Source organism: Anabrus simplex, chromosome 2 (assembly GCF_040414725.1).
Source record: "Anabrus simplex isolate iqAnaSimp1 chromosome 2, ASM4041472v1, whole genome shotgun sequence".
Classification (NCBI taxonomy): domain Eukaryota; kingdom Metazoa; phylum Arthropoda; class Insecta; order Orthoptera; family Tettigoniidae; genus Anabrus; species Anabrus simplex.
The window spans coordinates 138254690-138272648 of record NC_090266.1 but is presented as its reverse complement, the minus strand read 5'-3'; the positions used below and the strand labels follow the sequence as shown (position 1 = coordinate 138272648).

The following is a 17959-nucleotide window of genomic DNA, read 5'->3' as shown; positions in this document are numbered from 1 at the left end:
TAATAAACTTAGTCAACAGTAAAACACGCTACCACTCAGAGCAATCATTTTAAGATTTAAGGAACGTGACAGTCCTCCATTGCATCGAGTTTCACCTAAATATTCCTAGTTGTTCTAAGGTAACAAATAAACAAACAAACAAATAAAGAAACAAATATGAATAGGTTTTGTGCCTCTATTCACTTTTAGTCTGAAAGTATAATACACTCAAAATTTCCTTTGAAGACGTAAACATCAGGAGAGTTGGCTATGCAGTGTGGATCATATAGTCATAAGCTTGCATTTGTGACACGGTGTATTCAAACCCTACTGTTCGTTCTGAAGATGGTTTTCCATGGTTTGCTATTTTCACACCCAGAAGACACCTGGGCTGCACTTTAATAAGACCACGGCTCCTTTTTTCTTTCATATCCCAGCATCATTGATAACATATAGGGCCTATGCATTAGTGCAGCATTTAGCAACTAGCAAAAAATGTTGAAGCCATGGCAATCAATCACCACTGATCTCCATTCAGTGCAGTTCCCCAGGTGGCAGATTCCCTATCATTTGTTTACCTAGTCTCTTGTTAAGTAGTTTCGAAGAAGTTAGAAAATGAAAATGGCGCATGGCTTTTAGTGCCGAGAGTGTTCAAAGACATGTTCTGCTCGTCAGGTGCAGGTCTTTTGATTTGACACCCGTAGGCGACCCGCGTGTCGTGACGAGGATGAAAAATATGATGACGGCACATACATCCAGCTCCCATGCCAGCGCAATTAACCAATGATGGTTAAAATTCCTGACCCTGTCGGGAATCGAACCCGAGACCCCTGTGACCAAAGGCCAGCACGCTAAGCTTTTAGCCATGGAGACAAAGAAGTTAGAAATGCAAAAGCATCAAAATATGAAGTCAACATTAGATTTCACAAGGATTAAGGAGATTAATTCATCCTCTCCTGCTTTGACTGTAGATGATATTAGGAAGAAATATTTCCTAGTACTTTCAGGAACAAGAAGTTCCAGCTGGCTGCATTGAGAACATGGGCTCTCTGAATCAAGAAAAGAATGAGCAAGATCATAGACTCAGGTTCAAATCTTTGGAAACTTGTTTTGCTAAATTCATGAAATGTATATTAGAGTATGAATGATCTACTCGGCAACGCAAACATATAATTTTCAGTTAATTCCTTTCTGCTAAAGACTTTTAAATACCGGACAGTTTCAATTGGCCTGCTACACATGAAATCAGTTTCTAATAAAAGTTCTTGAAAGTCCACTGTTACGAATCTGTGTCTTCATCAATTTATGTTAAATGTTAGATGCCTTTTTGTGTATCTCTGCCTTTCCTTAATACATCAGATATGCTGAAATGTACTGTATATAAAAGTGAAATGACATATCTTACCAACATCATACTTCATGAATCAGCATACCATAATCTAGTGGGTATTGTAGACAATATTCATAAATACATGGACTTTTTTTAAAGATTACTAATTTATTTCAGCATGCAGTTGTTTAAGGTTGTTTTCTTTATTTACCAACAGCAACTATCTTGTCTGAATCATGTACTCAAATGCGTGGTGGTGGTGGTTATTGCTTTGAGGGGAAATACAGCTAGGCAATCATCCCCTCTTAACACTAATTAGAGGAAAGAATGGGAGATATCAGACCATTAAAAGAATGAGGATATTGGTAAAAGAAAGGAAAGGACCACAGCGGGGAACAAGAGCTGACCAAAGGAAATCGGATAGAGAAGGTGAGAGTGAGAAGCTGATACAAGTGGAAACATTGTCAGACTCATGTCACCAACCCACACTCCTTTTAGTCGTCTCCTACGACAGACAGGAGATACTGTGAATGTATTCAATCGCTCCTACCCATTGGGCTACCTGAATTTAAATACGAAAGTTTAAATTTGATTATAATCCCTTATCACTACGGTATTAAAAATGGTGATTAAACGATTTACCTTAGACCACTATTCTTCATTCCCCCATGCAAATCAAAATGAATCTCAAGCAGTAACAAAATTATTTTGTAAAGATGATACTCCTTACTTCATTGAATGTAATATTTTGCCTGAGTAGACCAAAAATAAAATAATAAATAATTGTCAAATTGGTTTCAAAATATAGAAGTACACCTAGAGGTGGATTTCTATTTCTGGTGTACTCCCATATTTAGAAACCTTCCACCTTGCTGATATTTAAGGCCATTTACAGGAGACGATGCTATCTAATTGCTTCCCACACTCGTACGTACTCCAGTTATGATGACAACCTTTACATGAGCAATGTTTCATTGTCCCTGTGTAACGAGCTAGGAACCACAACATCATGGCTGCATATGACAGTGCTCATCCCTGTACAGTTGGACTTACGATTTTTCAGTGCCCTCACTTCCTGAGTTGGCAAGTGCACAACAAGATAGTAAGACTTCCCTTGAATTGTATGGAAGTGTATAAAAACTGAATCAGTCTCCAAAAACCATTCCATGGAAAGATGTAGGCTTAATTAATTGCCCAATAAACAAAATGTTAAGTACGTTTGGAGTCATATATGATGGAGAGCATATGGAAATGTAACAGGGCTTTGTTTAGTCACAATTAATTTAATTTCTTATAAATTCATTTTTGTAATAACTTTTCCTTATTACAGTACATATATTTTTGCCGATAAGTTTTCAGTGACACTGAGACAGGAAAGAAGTGACCACGGCCTTACGGTAATTAAGGTACAGCCCTAGCATTGGAGTGTCGTCAGTAGGGTTCGAACCCACAATCTTGTGAATAATAATTTACAGCTGCACATTTTGTACAGCGTAGCCAACTCATGTCATATTATCCATTATCAATATGAATGTATGAACAAATCTTTGTTACCTTACCGTTTCCTGATAGGTTATCAGCCCAGAGGCTAGTTGGATCATCAAATAGCACCACCATAGGTTTTGCGGCTATAGGGAAACTGTAAAAAATCACGGCGGAGCCAAAATGAGGTTTACTCGGCCAGATGAGAAGGGAGGTAGTTTGCCATTCCTTTCCTACGAGTAACACATTTCATAACACTCAGATGAACAAGTTTTGCTTAGAATGTCATTACTCAGTCTGCACATGCCTCAGCAGCCTCCATACAATGAGACCGGGATTTCGTTTAAATTGTGCTCTGGCCTGTGCCAAGAGACAGATGCAACAGGAATGGCAACAGACAGTTTCCTAATATTACATGACGAAGACATGGTATTAAATATTTATTATTTTTGAATTTTTAAGGCAGAGTATTTTGTGTCTCAAACCAATACACACAATTAGGTGCAATAATAATAATAATAATAATAATAATAATAATAATAATAATAATAATAATAATAATAATAATAGTCCGTCTCATTGGCTGAACAGTCTGCATTGTGGCCTTCATTTCAGAGGGTCCCGGATTCGATTCCAAGCAGGGTCACGGATTTAAATCTCGACTGGTTAATTCTTCTGGCTCAGGGACTGGGTATTTGTGTTTGTCCCAACACAGTTTTCTTCATATTTAGACAACACCCACAGTGGCTTCCTCCACTACCATAGAAACCCGCAATAGTGATTACATCCCTCCATGTACGGTTCGCACCAGGAAGGGCATCCGGCTGTAAAATAGGGCCAAATCCACTTGTGGACACAGTTTGCACCCGCAACCCCACAGGTGCTGAATAAGTGGTATAATAATAATAATAATAATAATAATAATAATAATAATAATAATAATAATAATAATAATAAAAACTTTCTTCCCTCCCCTGCAAACCATTGTGACCTTGCTGCAGTGGGAGGCTTGCGCATCCTAATGAAGCAGATACTATCAAAGTGTAAAGAAGTGTCCACCTATTCAATAGCATAAGCTTGTATATTGTCTTATACAACTGGGACCAGTTTCGACCCCATATATATTGAGCCATCTTCAGCCACGCTACAATTGGAAGACATTTGCACACATATAACCAATAATAAATTAAACGCTTTGGTAAATTGATAAATTGTGGCTAGGAAAGCAACAGATAGGGAATCTGCCACCTGGGCGACTGCCCTAAATGCAGATCAGTATTGATTGATTGATTGATTGATTGATTGATTGATTGATTGATTGATTGATTGATTGTACAAAGTGTTTAATTTATATTATTGGTTATATGCGTGCATATGTCTTCCAACTGTAGCATGCCTGAAGATGACCCAATATATATGGGGTTGAAACTAGTTCCGGTTTTATAAGACTATATACAAGCTTAGGTATTGAATATGTGGACCCTTCTCTACCCTTTTAAAGTGATCAGTTGTCAATACGGATGATAATGAAAAATCATAACTTATGAAATGAAGCAGATAGCCGAGCTACAGGTTCAACCATATCAGATCGGTGTCTGTCGAGGGACCAGACGAATAAATTGTTCATCAAAAGTGGTGTAGCAGCCTTTTGGAAGTCTCAAGGGTGGCAGCCTAGATGATTTACAGATATGGCCTTGTAATAATATTCAACATGGCTTAGCTGTGTTGATACTGCTACACGGCTGAAAGCAACGAGGAAACTTCAGGCGTAACTAACACCCGAGGATATGCAGCTCTTTCTGTATGAGTGATGTACTGATGATGGCCTCCTCTTGGGTAAAATATTCCGTAGGTGAAATAGTCCCCAATTCAGATCTCTGGGTGAGGACTACACGAGAGGGGGCAATCATCAGGAAGATAGATACCGACATTCTGTGAGTCAGAGATTGGATTGTTAGAACTTTGAATCGTTGTGGTAGGTTAGAGAATCTGAAAAGGGAGATGGATAGACTAAAGTTTGATGTAGTTGATATAAGTGAAGTACGTTGGCAGAAATAGCAGGAGTTTTGGTCAGGCGACTACAGAATTAACAACACAGAATCAAACAGGGGAAATGCAGAAGTTTGGTTTACAAATAATATGGTTTAATAATGAATAAGAAAATAGGGCAGCGGGTATGCTACTACGATCAGTATAGCGAAAGCATTACTGTTGTCAAGGCATACACCAAACTAATGCCCACCACAACAGTGCAGGACTACATGCCTACTAGTTCAGTAGATAATAAATAATTCAAAAGAATGTATGAAGAGACAGAAGATTTAATACAAATATATTAAAGGTGACAAGACTCTGATTGTAAAGGGAGATTATAAAGCACCGGTATGCCAAGGAACAGAAAGTAATACAGAAGAAGATTTAAGATTGGGACAAAGGAATGAAAGAGGAAGTCGACTGGTTGAATTCTGCACCAATCATAAATAAGTCCTTGATAATACTCGGTTCAAACACCACAAACGACAGCAGTCAATATGGATGAGACCCAGAGACGCTGGAAGGCACCAAATATACTTCATTATGAATAGGCAGAGATTCTGAAACCAGGTGCTGGATTGCAAAACTTTCCCTGGAGCAGATGTGAACTCTGATCACAACTTGTTGGTCATGAAATGCCATCTGAAGTTGAAGAAATTACATAAAGGAAGGAATGCATGGAGAAGGGATCTAGACAACTTGAAAGAAAAGAATGTGATGGATTGTTTCAAGGAACATGTTGCACAACGACAAAATGAAAAGAATGAAGGAAACACAATAGAGGAAGAATGGACAATAATGAAGAATGAGGTCAGTACGGCTACTGACGAAATGTTAGGAAGAAAGGAAAAATCAATGAAGAATCAATGGATAACTCAGGAGATACTAGACCTGATCCATGAACGACAAAAATACAAGAATACGAAAAATGAAGAGGGCAGGAAAGATTATAGGCGATTAAAGAATGAAGTGGATAGGAAATGCAGGACAGCTAAGGAAAAATGGCTGAAGGAGAAGTGCAAGGATGATGAAGGTTGTACAGTCCTTGGAAAGGTAGATGCTGAATACAGGAATATCAAGGAAACCTAATGAGAAAGGAAAACTAGATGTGTGAATATCAAGAGCTCAGACGCAAAAGAATTTTTAGGGAGGGAAGACAAGGTAGAAAGATGGCAGGAATATACACAATTGTATCAAAGTAAAGACGTAGATGATCTGGTTTTAGGAAGAAAGAACAAGCTGTTGATGCTGATGAAAAGAGAGACCCCATTTTGAGGTCAGAATTAGACAGTGCTTTGAGAGACCTAAGTAAAAAAAAGGCGTCAGGGGACAATTACTCTGAATTACTGACTGCGTTAGGAGAAACCAGCATGGCGAGGTTATTTCATTCAGTGTTTAAGACGTATGAGACAGAAAAAGGGCCATCCAATTTTCCGCAGAATGTTGTTATACCTATTCCGAAGAAAGACGGTGCTGACAAGTATGAAATTTACTGCACCATGAATTTAGAATCTTTCGCCTGCAGAATTTTAACACATACTGTTTACAGAAGAATGGGAAGACAAATTGAAACTGAGTTGGTAGATGATCAATTTGGCTTCAGAAGAAATGTAGGAACACGTGAAGCAATCCTAACTTTATGCCTGATCTTAGAGGATCGAATTAAAGACAAGCCCAAATACATGGCATTCATAGATCTAGAAAAGGCATTCGTAAATGTTGATTGGACCAAGCTATTTGAGATTCTGAAGGCAATTGGGATCAAATACCAAGAACAAAGAATTACCTAGGATCTATATAAAAATCACTCTGCAGTGATGAGAATTGGGGTCTTTACAAAAGCAGCAGCACTTCAGAACGGAGTGAGACAAGGCTGCAGTTTCCCCCCTCCTTTTCAATAGAACAGGCAGTAAAGGAAAGCAAAGAGGAACTTGGAAATGTAATCACAATCCAAGGAGGGGAAATAACAACCCTGAGATTTGTCGATGATATTGTTATTTTATCTGAGACTGCAGGAGATCTAGAGAAATTGCTGATTGGTATGGGCGAAGTCCTGGGTAAGGAGTACAAAATGAAAAGTCCAAAGTGCAAAACAAAAGGAATGGAGTGCAGTCGAATGAAGTCAGGTGATGCAGGTAATATTAGATTAGGAAATGAAGTCTTAAGGGGAGTAATTGAATACTGTTACTAGGGTAGTAAAATAACTAATTATGGCAGAAGTAAAGAGGACATAAAATGCAGACTAGCACAAGCAAGGAAGGCAGAAAGAAGAAGAAAATAAATGTGCTCACATGAAACATTCATATAGGAATTAGGAAGATGATTTTTAAAACTCTCGTCTGGAGCATGACTTTGTATGGAAGTGAAATATGGACGATAAACAGTTCAGAAAGAAAGAAAAAAGTAGCTTTTGAAATGTGGTTTTACGGAAGAATGCTGGAGGTGACACGGATAGATCGAATTATGAATAATGAGATACTGAAACGAATTGGTGAAAGGAGAGTGACTGAATGGGTTGCTATATTTCTAGAAAATAAATCTCAGAGAATTAGAGTAGCCGAAGCTTTATCTGACCCTGCAATAATTAAGAGTGGAAATCCTCAAGGCAGTATTATTGGACCTTGATGTTTTATTATGTTATAAATTATATGAGTAAAGAAATGAAATCAGTGATAATGCTTTTTGCGGATGATGTTATTCTGTATAGAGACATCAATAAGTTACAAGATTGTGAGCAACTGCAAAATGACCTCGATAATGTTGTGAGATGGACATCAGGCAACGGTATGGTGATAAACGGGGTTAAAAGTCAGGTTGTGAGTCTCACAAATAGGAAAAGTCCTCTCAGTTTTAATTACTGTGTTGATGGGGTGAAAGTTCCTTATGGGGATCACTGTAACTACGTAGATGTTAATATAAAGAAAGGTCTTCATTGGGGTAATCACATAAATGGGATTGTAAATAAAGGGTACAGATCACTGGACATGGTTATGCATGTGTTTAGGGGTTGTAGTAAGGATGTAAAGGAGAAGTCTCTTGTAAGATTCCACATAGAGTATGGTTCCAGTGTATGGGAACCTCACCAGGATTACTTGATTCGAGAACTGGAAAAAATCCAAAGAAACGCAGCTCGATTTGTTCTTGGTTATTTCCGACAAAATAGTAGCGTTACAAAAATATTGCAAAGTTTGGTCTGGGAAGACTTGGGAGAAAGAAGACGAGCTGCTCGACTAAGTGGTATGTTGCTAGCTGCCAATGGAGAGATGGCGTGAAATGACATTAGTAGACGAATTAATCTACGTGTTGTCTTTAAAAGTAGGAAAGATCACAATATGAAGATAAGGTTGGAATTCAAGAGGACAAATTGGGGGAAATATTCGTTTATAAGAAGGGGAGGGATTGGACTAACTTACCAAGGGAGATGTTCAATAAATTTCCAATTTCTTTGAAAGCGTTCAAGAAAAGACTAGGAAAACAAGAGATAGGGAATCTGCCATCTGAGTGACTGTCCTAAATGCAGGTAGTAGTGACTGATTGATGGCTAAATTTGATGAGAAGAGGAGATAGAATGACAGGGCACATCTTAAGATACCCAGGACTTGTCAGTTTGTTTTTGAGGGAAGTGTAGAGGTAAGAATGGTAGGGGTAGACCAAGATATGAATATGACAAGCAGATTAGAGCACATGTATGATGCAGCAGTTACGCAGAAATGCAAAGGTTAGCTCAGGATAGGGTGGCATGGAAAGCTGCATCAAACCAGTCCGTGATGGACTGATGACTCAAATAACAACAACAACAACAACATCAATAACAAATCTTCAGCTTATCCCATATATGTCTGGGGTCGTTGGAGCCACTGAGGCTCATTCTGGTTTTGACTTGGTGTTTAAGGCTAGATGCCTTTCCTGATGACATAAGATGTTGAGATGAAAATCTGAACCCAGGATCAACTGGGATTCAAACCTTAGCCTTCCGTGTGGGAAGCCAGCAGCTAAACCACTGAGCTAATCATGCTCCCAATAATAATAATAATAATAATAATAATAATAATAATAATAATAATAATAATAATAATAATAATAATAATAATAACAGAGGCCCAAACAGAGAATTTCTGAAGAGCAGAGAAAGATAAGAAGTGAAATAATGAAGATATTTGGGGAAGAGAGGAGAAGAAAGGCCAAAAAGCCTTAAGTCCTATGGGGTCCATAGATGGCCAAATTCGGAATAATAATAATAATAATAATAATAATAATAATAATAATAATAATAATATTGCCAAAAAGACGCACACAAAATGCTGTCAAATTGCTTAAACGAATTTTTATTCACAATTAATTATTTACAAGTTACACATTAAACAAGCACATAACGTAATAAACTGCCGTCACAAAGAAAACACGCCCATCAACAAACCACCATTTTTAACAACTGCCTATCACTAAGCACATGGAGATTGCAACCTTGAAACAGTTGACTGCTGACTGATTACATTAACATGTCGGCCTAAACACAACACAACTACTGTTAAACAATAACTCCCCTCCATCATCGAGACCGTCCCTTTATATAGGTTGCCTGGCAGAGCTTCTAGAAGGATACATTTTCTCGTAAATTCTAGAGTGCTTAATACATAATTATGTTCTGGATATTACAATGTGTTGAATAATACTGTAGTGGATTACACATCAAATATACAGGTAATAATAAATTATATACCATTAATTGCAGGTTCTTACATTAACTAAACTCATATAAATATATGAACACAGCACATGTTTCATGACATAGCCTCACAAATATTACCTACGATAGTATCCTCGTACATATCAATCAATCAATACTGTCAATCAATACTGATCTGCATTTAGGGCAGTCGCCCAGGTGGCAGATTCCCTATCTGTTGCTTTCCTAGCCTTTTCCTAAATGATTTCAAAGAAATTGGAAATTTAACTACTTTAGCTACGTAAATAATACTAATACTAATAAGTAGATGTGAACACTTCATAGCCATACATTACAAATAATAATAATAATAATAATAATAATAATAATAATAATAATAATAATAATAATAATAATAATAATAATAATAATAATAATAATAATAATAAATATAATGTATCCTTCTTGAAACAGTTGACTGCTGACTGCTTACATTAACATGTCGGCCTAAACACAACAAAACTACTGTTAATCAATAACTCCCTATATAATATATATAGTATTGTTATTATTATTATTATTATTATTATTATTATTATTATCATTATAAATTTAATAATAATTCCCGCTCGACAATTGCATTATTTATCCATAGGTTAAAAATATTGTTTTCAAGTTATATCAGTCCATTACATTTGCGTCAATATCCCCCCTATAACTTGAAAAAACTTCCACAGTCTACCTCACTCGTCGACTCTGCCTTGGACGTAGATTGTACCTTCTCTCTTCCTCGATATCGCTGGAAGTGTTCTCCTCCTCTTGACCGGTTCTTGCTGTGTCGGGGGTCGGGGTTGCCTCGCTGCCAGCCTCTTCCTCGATGATAGTCGATGCATTTTCCTCATGACCGGACTGAGCTGTGTCGTTAGTACCTTCTCCTCCAGGTGGACCCGTGGTAGTACCAGGCTTATTCTGTATGCGCAGCGGTTGGGTGACTCGCCGCAACTCCGATGCGTGGACCTTGACAGGAGGGTTGGTCTTTAGTAAGTAGAATCCATGGCTTAACTGCTTATCAACCTCGGCGGGATCAACCCACTTAGGTGCGAGACCTGCGTGAAACCCTCCAATCGTTTTACTGACTGGGTTCTTACGTCGCAGAACTTGTTGGCCTGGTCTCTTCGACATCTTGAGCCTTGGCCTGCGTAAGGGATCCCTTCTCGGCCAAAGGTTTCTTCTCCTTGATGTCCGGCTGCTGCTGCTGCTGCTGCCACTCTGCCAGGGAAACAGCTGCATCATCTTGACCCGAAGTGGGCCCGGTGCTGTACAGCTGTCGACCAAGAACAGTTCTGCTGGGGAATAGCCAGTGACACGGTTGATGCGTCGTTACAGAGCAGAGTGACTATGGTATCTGACGGTCCCACTGTCGATGTTCTTTTTCTATTAGGTGGACCCGTAGCATCCTTTTGGCTCCGGGTTCCGTTGTTCCGTTGGATTGGCCCTTGAGTTGTAGATAGCGGTGGTCCAGTGCTCCACACCCAATTCTGTCATCATTTGCTGCCACTTCCTTTACGTGAACTGACTCCCGTTGTCTGACAGAATACACCGTGGATAACCGTAGCGGCTGAATACCTCAGCCTGTAGAAGGCTGGTGATGCGTCCAGTCGGGGCTTCTGGTATCGGAAAGGCCTCAATCCATCTTGAAAAAGAGGTTGGTGATTACTAGGAGTCCTGTTTTACCCCCATGGTGTTCTGTGATAAGGACCCATCAAGTCCAGGTTTATGACCACCCAAGGGCGTTGCGCTCGTCTTCCTGACTTTAATCTGCCTTCCTGTTGCTCGCCTTGGTGCAGACACAGGTGTAGCAACCCTTCACATAGTCCAGGATTTCTTTCCGCATATTGACCCAGACGAATCTTGCTCGGATAGACTGATACGTCTCTTCGCCTCCTTGATGTCCGGTTTCATTGCTGTCGTGGGACTTCTCGAGGATGTCCGTCGTGTGCTGTCTGGGAATCACCACTACTGCAGGCGTGTCGGAGAGGTGAGATCTGTACATCAAGACTCCTCCGTCAACCTGGAAGTTCTTGTGGCACATCTTGAATTCCCTCGGGACAAGTCGACTATCGGTGTTCTGTCTCCTAAACAACTGCGCCATGGTCCTACAGGGCTTGTCTTGTTTGATTACTCCCATATCAAGTTCCTTCTTGATGGTCATAAAGACAGGTTCCTTAGGCTCACTCTGGTGTTTTCATGGGAACTCCCTCTCGACAATGGTGCTCCTAGCTTCGGATTCCATCGCCGGGTACCTAGATAAACCGTCTGCTCCCATGTTCGTCGGTCCTGGGACGTGGAACACATCGAAATCAAATTCCGCGATTAACATCAATTGAGGTTTTGAGCCAGAGACCGAGTCCAACCATTTGAGAGTGGCGTTTTCAGTGTAGAGCTGGATCTTCCTTCCCTCCAAGTAGCCTCTGAATTTGCCCATGGCCAACACCACGACTAAGGCTTCCTTCTCGGCAGTGCAGTAGCGTTGTTCAGTGGAAGGTAGCTTTCTGCTGGCATACTCGACGATGTTTCTTCCGCCGTCACTCCTCTCCTGGAATAACACTGCTCCTAAGCCGGAGTCGCGGACGTCCGTCCGCAGGCACATCTTCCGTTGAGGGTCGGGATGGGCTAGACCGGGAGCGTTGCATATCGCGGCCTTAATGTCTTGGAATACTCCCTCTTCCTTGCTGGTTGTTATGGAGTAGATCAGTGAGTGGTATTCTCTTCAAAGTGCGCCACGATTCTGCTATACCATCCACACATGCCAAGGAACTGGCGTACTCGCCGCTTGGTCCGCGGACGATCAGTTTCTTCGATAGCTCGATTCTTTTCTGGATGCCTACCTAAGCCTTCAGATGTTAGGACATGGCCAATATATTCTACGCGGGACTGGACGAAGTGGCACTTCTCCAGTTGGCAAGCCAATCCATGAATCTTCAATCTTTCCAGTACTTTCGCCAGATGAACAAGTTGTTCTTGTAAATTCTTGCTGTGAATTAAAGTGTCGTCGAGATATAAAATAGGCAAAAATCTCAAAGATATCCTGACAATACGTTATACATCAGTCGCATGAAGGTGGCAGGAGCATTCTTCAATACAAAATGCATCAATGTAAACTGGTACAATCCTCTCGGTGTCGTGAAGGCGGCCAGTTGACTAGAACTTTCCTTGACCTCAACTTGCCAGTATCCGGAGTTGAGATTGAGCGTGCTGAAAACCCTAGGCCCACTTACTTGTTTCTGCGAGTCTTTTAGGTCAGGCATGGGGTAGGCGTCACTAACGGTCTTCTCGTTCAACTTGCGGTATTCCACACACAGCCGATACTCCCCATTTTTCTTATTCGGTAGAACGATAGATGAAGCCCAATAGGATGTAGAGGGTTCGATGGGTCCTTGCCATTCCTTCTCTTGGATCTTCTGAATGACGAAGTTGCGCTTATCCGGATTGATTGGATATGGACTTTGGTTGATGGGTGAGGAGGTGCTGTGTTCGTTACCGTGGTAGTCCGTCCTATTATATTGGTGACGACTTCCGGAAATTCCTTTAAGGTGTGTCTCAGCTCCCCTTCTTCACTTGGTTGAAGATGAGTTAATTGGATATCTCCCAGGTCTACGTCGACTTCTTCATCCTTGCAGGTCCAGAGATCCATCATGCCAGGCGACCCTCAGACGTCTCTTTTCCCAAAAAGACTTCATGAGCTGCATAGTCTAGGAATACCTTGTATTCCACCAGAGAGTTATGACCTAATATGATGTCAGATATTAGGTTCTGAATCACTGCAACGTCAATTACAATAGACATGTCCATGCATTTAGTGGTTAGGTTAGTCTGTCCTGGAAAGTAATAGGTTGTCCAGTCCGCTGCTCCCATTACCCTTCCGAGATGGTGAGCCTCCATGTGCGGTAGTAATTTGGCAACAGTCCCGTTGACAAATGAATGGATTGCTTGGCTGTCGAGTATGGCAGAAAAAGTCTCGTTGCCTATCCTTAAGGAGATAGCTGAGTGGGGTTGGCCTGTTCTACTCACAAGCTGTCCAATCCCTCTCCTATTTGACCAGAGTTGCTTGTCTGTCGTGTTCTGAGGCGCATTCCCTTTCCCGGTCCCATCCCCCTTCAACCCAGAATTTGCCGGACCTAGTTTTCCGACGTCAAGGCTGACACTTGTTCTTCAGGTGTCCCGTTCATCCACACTGGCAGCACTTCCTAACTGCGCTGGTCTCTTCTGTAGCTTTGCTCTTGTGTTCCTCCTCCAACTGGACGATGATTCTACGTAGATCATCACAGGATCCCGGTTGTGATACTTTCACTAAGGGTCGAATCTTATCGTGGAGTAGCTCTGTGATGTTTTGTATGATCTCGTTCTCGATTCCTTCCGGGTGCAGACGCTTCAAAAATTGGTACTTCTGTAGGACGAAAGCGCCAGCTCTCATACCAGTGGGTTGTGCCTCAGTCAGTATCTTCCTTTTCACGGAGCTCTTCACTCCTTCGGAATTAAACCTAGCGAGAAATTCCCTCTTGAAGTCCGTCCAGTTTAAATTCAAGCCCTTCAAGTTATTCCACCAAGTAGCGGCTTGCCACTTTAATCCCGGAGTGATGAGTTGCACGACGATGTCCTCTGGTAGATTAGTATTTCCTAAAAGACTGACCGGTCCCTCGACGAAGCTAGTCGGGTTCTCTTTCAGTCGCCCGTGGTATTCCGGAAGGCCCTCTATAGTCACCTTCGGGTCAAGGTGTTCTGTATTTCGATTAGGTTTGAGGGGGTTAGAGGTGTGGCGATACGTCCTGTTTGAGTTTATTTATCTTCTACTGTGTGGAGGATGTTTTCCCTTATATTCGGTTTTCTATCCTTCCTCCAACAGCAGAAATACGGCTCCCAAAATTTCCCTCGATGGCAGAGATACGGCTTTCAACCTGGTGCTTTATGCCGGAAACCTGGATTTCCACCTCCTTCTTGAGTTTCGAGATGTCCACTTCCAGCTGGCTTACCCTACTATCGATCTGTTCAACCTCCCCCAGTTTTTACCTGATGTCCGATATCTGCTGCGTTAATGTATTAGCGACGTCGCTAATTTGGAATTAAATTTTGTCATTTTCGGTTGAAATATTCGATTCTAGACCCTGTTCTACTTGGTAAACCTGCGTGTACACTTGTGATATTTGTCCAGTTGAAACTGAGTTAGCTTGAGAAATTTTGGCGTTTACTTTTGCAATTTTGTCTGAAAGTTTGTAATTTACTTTCAAAATACTGTCTGTTAAGGTGGAATTGATTGTTTTTATCACGTTCGTTAACTTAGATCACATTTTGGTAATATTTACCTTAGCTTTCGATGTTTCGTCTGGATGTTCGTCGACCTCGATGAAAAACATTTCGGGATCTTCGTCTTTTTCTAAAAGATCTTCCCGTAACCGTGTCTGCAGTGATTCCTTTTCCGTTCGTCGGAAGATTTCGCTTGGTGAGTTCGTCTTTGTGTTGCTGCACGGACATATTTCCTAGTACACTTGCATTTTGATATATTTCGCACTTACACTCGTATTTACTCGTAAATTCTTACGACCTCGACACGGTCTCCAATGATGTTGCCATAAAGACGCACACAAAATGCTGTCAAATTTCGTACAAGAATTTTTATTCACAATTAAATATTACAAGTTACACATTAAGCACGCACGTAACCTAATTAACTGCCGTCACAAACAAAACACGCACATCAACAAACCACCATTTTTAACAACTACCTATCACTAAGTACATGGAGGTTGCAACTTTAAAACTGTTGACTGCTGACTGCTTATATTAGCGTGTCGGCCTGAATACAACACACCTCCTATTAAACAATAACTCACCTCCACCATCGAGACCGTCTCTTTATACCCATAGGTTGCCTGGCCAGGCTTCTAGGAGGACACATTTTCCCGTAAATTCTAGAGTGTTTAATACATAGTTACAATTGGAAAGAAGGTTCTAAATAGTTCTCCTCTTACCCAGTGATATTCTGGATATTACAATGTGTTGCATAATAATGTAGTGGATTACACATCATATTAACAGGTAAATTATATACTATTAGTTGCAGGTTCTTACATTAACTAATCTCATATAAATATATGTACATAGCACATGTTTCATGGCATAACCTCACAAATGATACGATTGTATCGTCGTAAATTTGACGTAGCTACGTAAATAATAATAATAATAATAATAATAATAATAATAATAATAATAATAATAATAATAATAATAACACTAATAAGTAGATGAAACACTTCATAGCCATACCTCACAAGTCATAGTAATAATAATAATCATAATCATAAAAATAATAATAATTAGAGCTCGAAACTTGCATTATTTACCCATGGGTTAAAAGATTTTGCTTTCAAATTATATCAGTCTATTACATTTGCGTCAATAATAATAATAATAATAATAATAATAATAATAATAATAATAATAATAATAATAATAATAATGATAATGATAACAACGAAGCACTCTAGCCACTTGACTCCCTACCCAAGTGTTCCAGATTTACATTCTGCTGACTTTGGGTGTGTTGTTCACTAGGATTAGCATGTAGTGGCAGGGAGGGCTTCCGGTTTTCAACCCTCAGCCAAATCCTTAATTGAGCCTCTGTGCTCCACTGACCCCACGCTGAAGGAAATAAGCATTATCATCATCATCATCATCATCATCATCACCATTGCCATTATAACTATGTCTAACGATATTTGTAAAATAATTTGAATACTTGACTTATCAAATGCTTTCTCTTCCCTATTCTTTAGAAACATCCCTCTTAGTATTATAATTGGAGTTCCACTAGTTACGTTTGTTTACTTCATGATGAACGTGGCCTATATGACGGTCCTCACGATACCCGAGATGATCGCTGCTCCAGCTGTAGCCGTGGTACGTAATACTCTTAATATTATTTGCCCAAGTGCAGGAATGTAGTTATGGAATTATTGTTATCCATGACTTACATAGTTGTGTGGTGTGCAAAATATTATCAGCCATAGGGCCACATAAATGACCACTGTTTTAATATTTAGTTTAAAAAGCTAAATAGTAAGATGTATGAAACTGTCATTTCCACAAATAAATTGAAACAAATCATAAATGCGAAATATGCAATTACGAAAGGGCATAAGGCAGTAGTTCTGAAATTCCCGTGCGGGAGAGGGGAGTAGAGTGCTGCTGGAGAGAGGAGGCGGGAGGCCAGGATACTTTCCTACAGACTTAAATTAAATCTTGTCTAAATAAATCAGATATTCGGTTTGAGAAATACTTTCACGTATATCCTTAATAACAAGCTGTAGAACACACCTTGGGCTAATATAACATGAGCTTAAATTATTTTGGCCCTTTTATAACTTATACTCTTTTCCGTGAGCACGCAAGAATTCTTTCCAATACTGTGTAATGTAACATGCGTATATTCAGCATTGATGAATGTAATAGTAATTTATCAAATTATTTTCTAACAATTTATCAAATTATTTTCTAACACATTGCGTAGATATACTAGGATATTACTAATATGAATCCTTACCTAATGCAATATTTTCTGAATAATAATTAAACTAATTTTTTTGTGAAGAATGTAATGTAAATATTGCATGATATAGTATTGAAAAGGTGGACCATAAAAACGTGCGATTAATTATTATTGTGATCACAATTCAATACGGTTCAAATACCATGAAATTTATATCCTATGATATTTTCTGAATACATTTTCAGAAAATGATCATATATTAAATGTTCTTTTTATAAAATTTGGTGCCTGAACAAAGGGTTTTCCTTTATTTCTGGAAATGATTAGACAACGTGCCCTTGGTTCCGCAACACAACTGGCAGTCAGATTTCAGCCAACATACATAGCTGACTGCTGAATCGGTTCTAGTGTGATCAGAGCAGTTTGAAAATAGTATAATATTTTGTTATTTTATCAAGAAGGAAGCCAAACTTTCCAGAGTCGACTTAGTAAAATGATACAAAAAATGTCCAGTGTGTTAAACACACAAACATTTCAATATAAATTATAACACTATAAACATACCTGTAAAAAATACACACTATTATACAAAGAAAGACATTTTCCGTTCTACAAGAACATCCTCAGATGTTATCAAATCACTTAAATCATCCATATATATGTACATTATGTTACAAAAATAGTATAATATTGCAAAAAACAACAGTTACAGTGCCATCATAAGTGTCTTCAAGCAGTATGTTCACTGTCTCTCTTGTGTACTAAATAAGGCAAGTATTCCATTCTATCCACCAGCGATCAGGGTAGTTAAGGACATTGTGCCAAACATAGAAAACCATTAAGGGAAATAATAATGGAGAATAACAACTGTACAGTGTGATCTGGTTGCGGTTGCGGTTGTATTAGATGAAGGCTGTATTTC

At 39.4% G+C, this 17959-nt stretch overlaps 1 protein-coding gene across 3 annotated transcripts in view; it reads left to right on the top strand.

The window, feature by feature from the left end:
* Window positions 1-17959, top strand: part of LOC136862706 (b(0,+)-type amino acid transporter 1) — a 453749-nt gene that overhangs the window by 322718 nt on the left and 113072 nt on the right. For all 3 annotated transcript variants that reach the window (XM_068226490.1, XM_068226491.1, XM_068226489.1), the window contains one exon: window positions 16325-16448. In XM_068226490.1, coding sequence (XP_068082591.1) covers window positions 16325-16448 — 124 coding nt within the window. The remainder of the gene's footprint in view (window positions 1-16324; window positions 16449-17959) is intronic.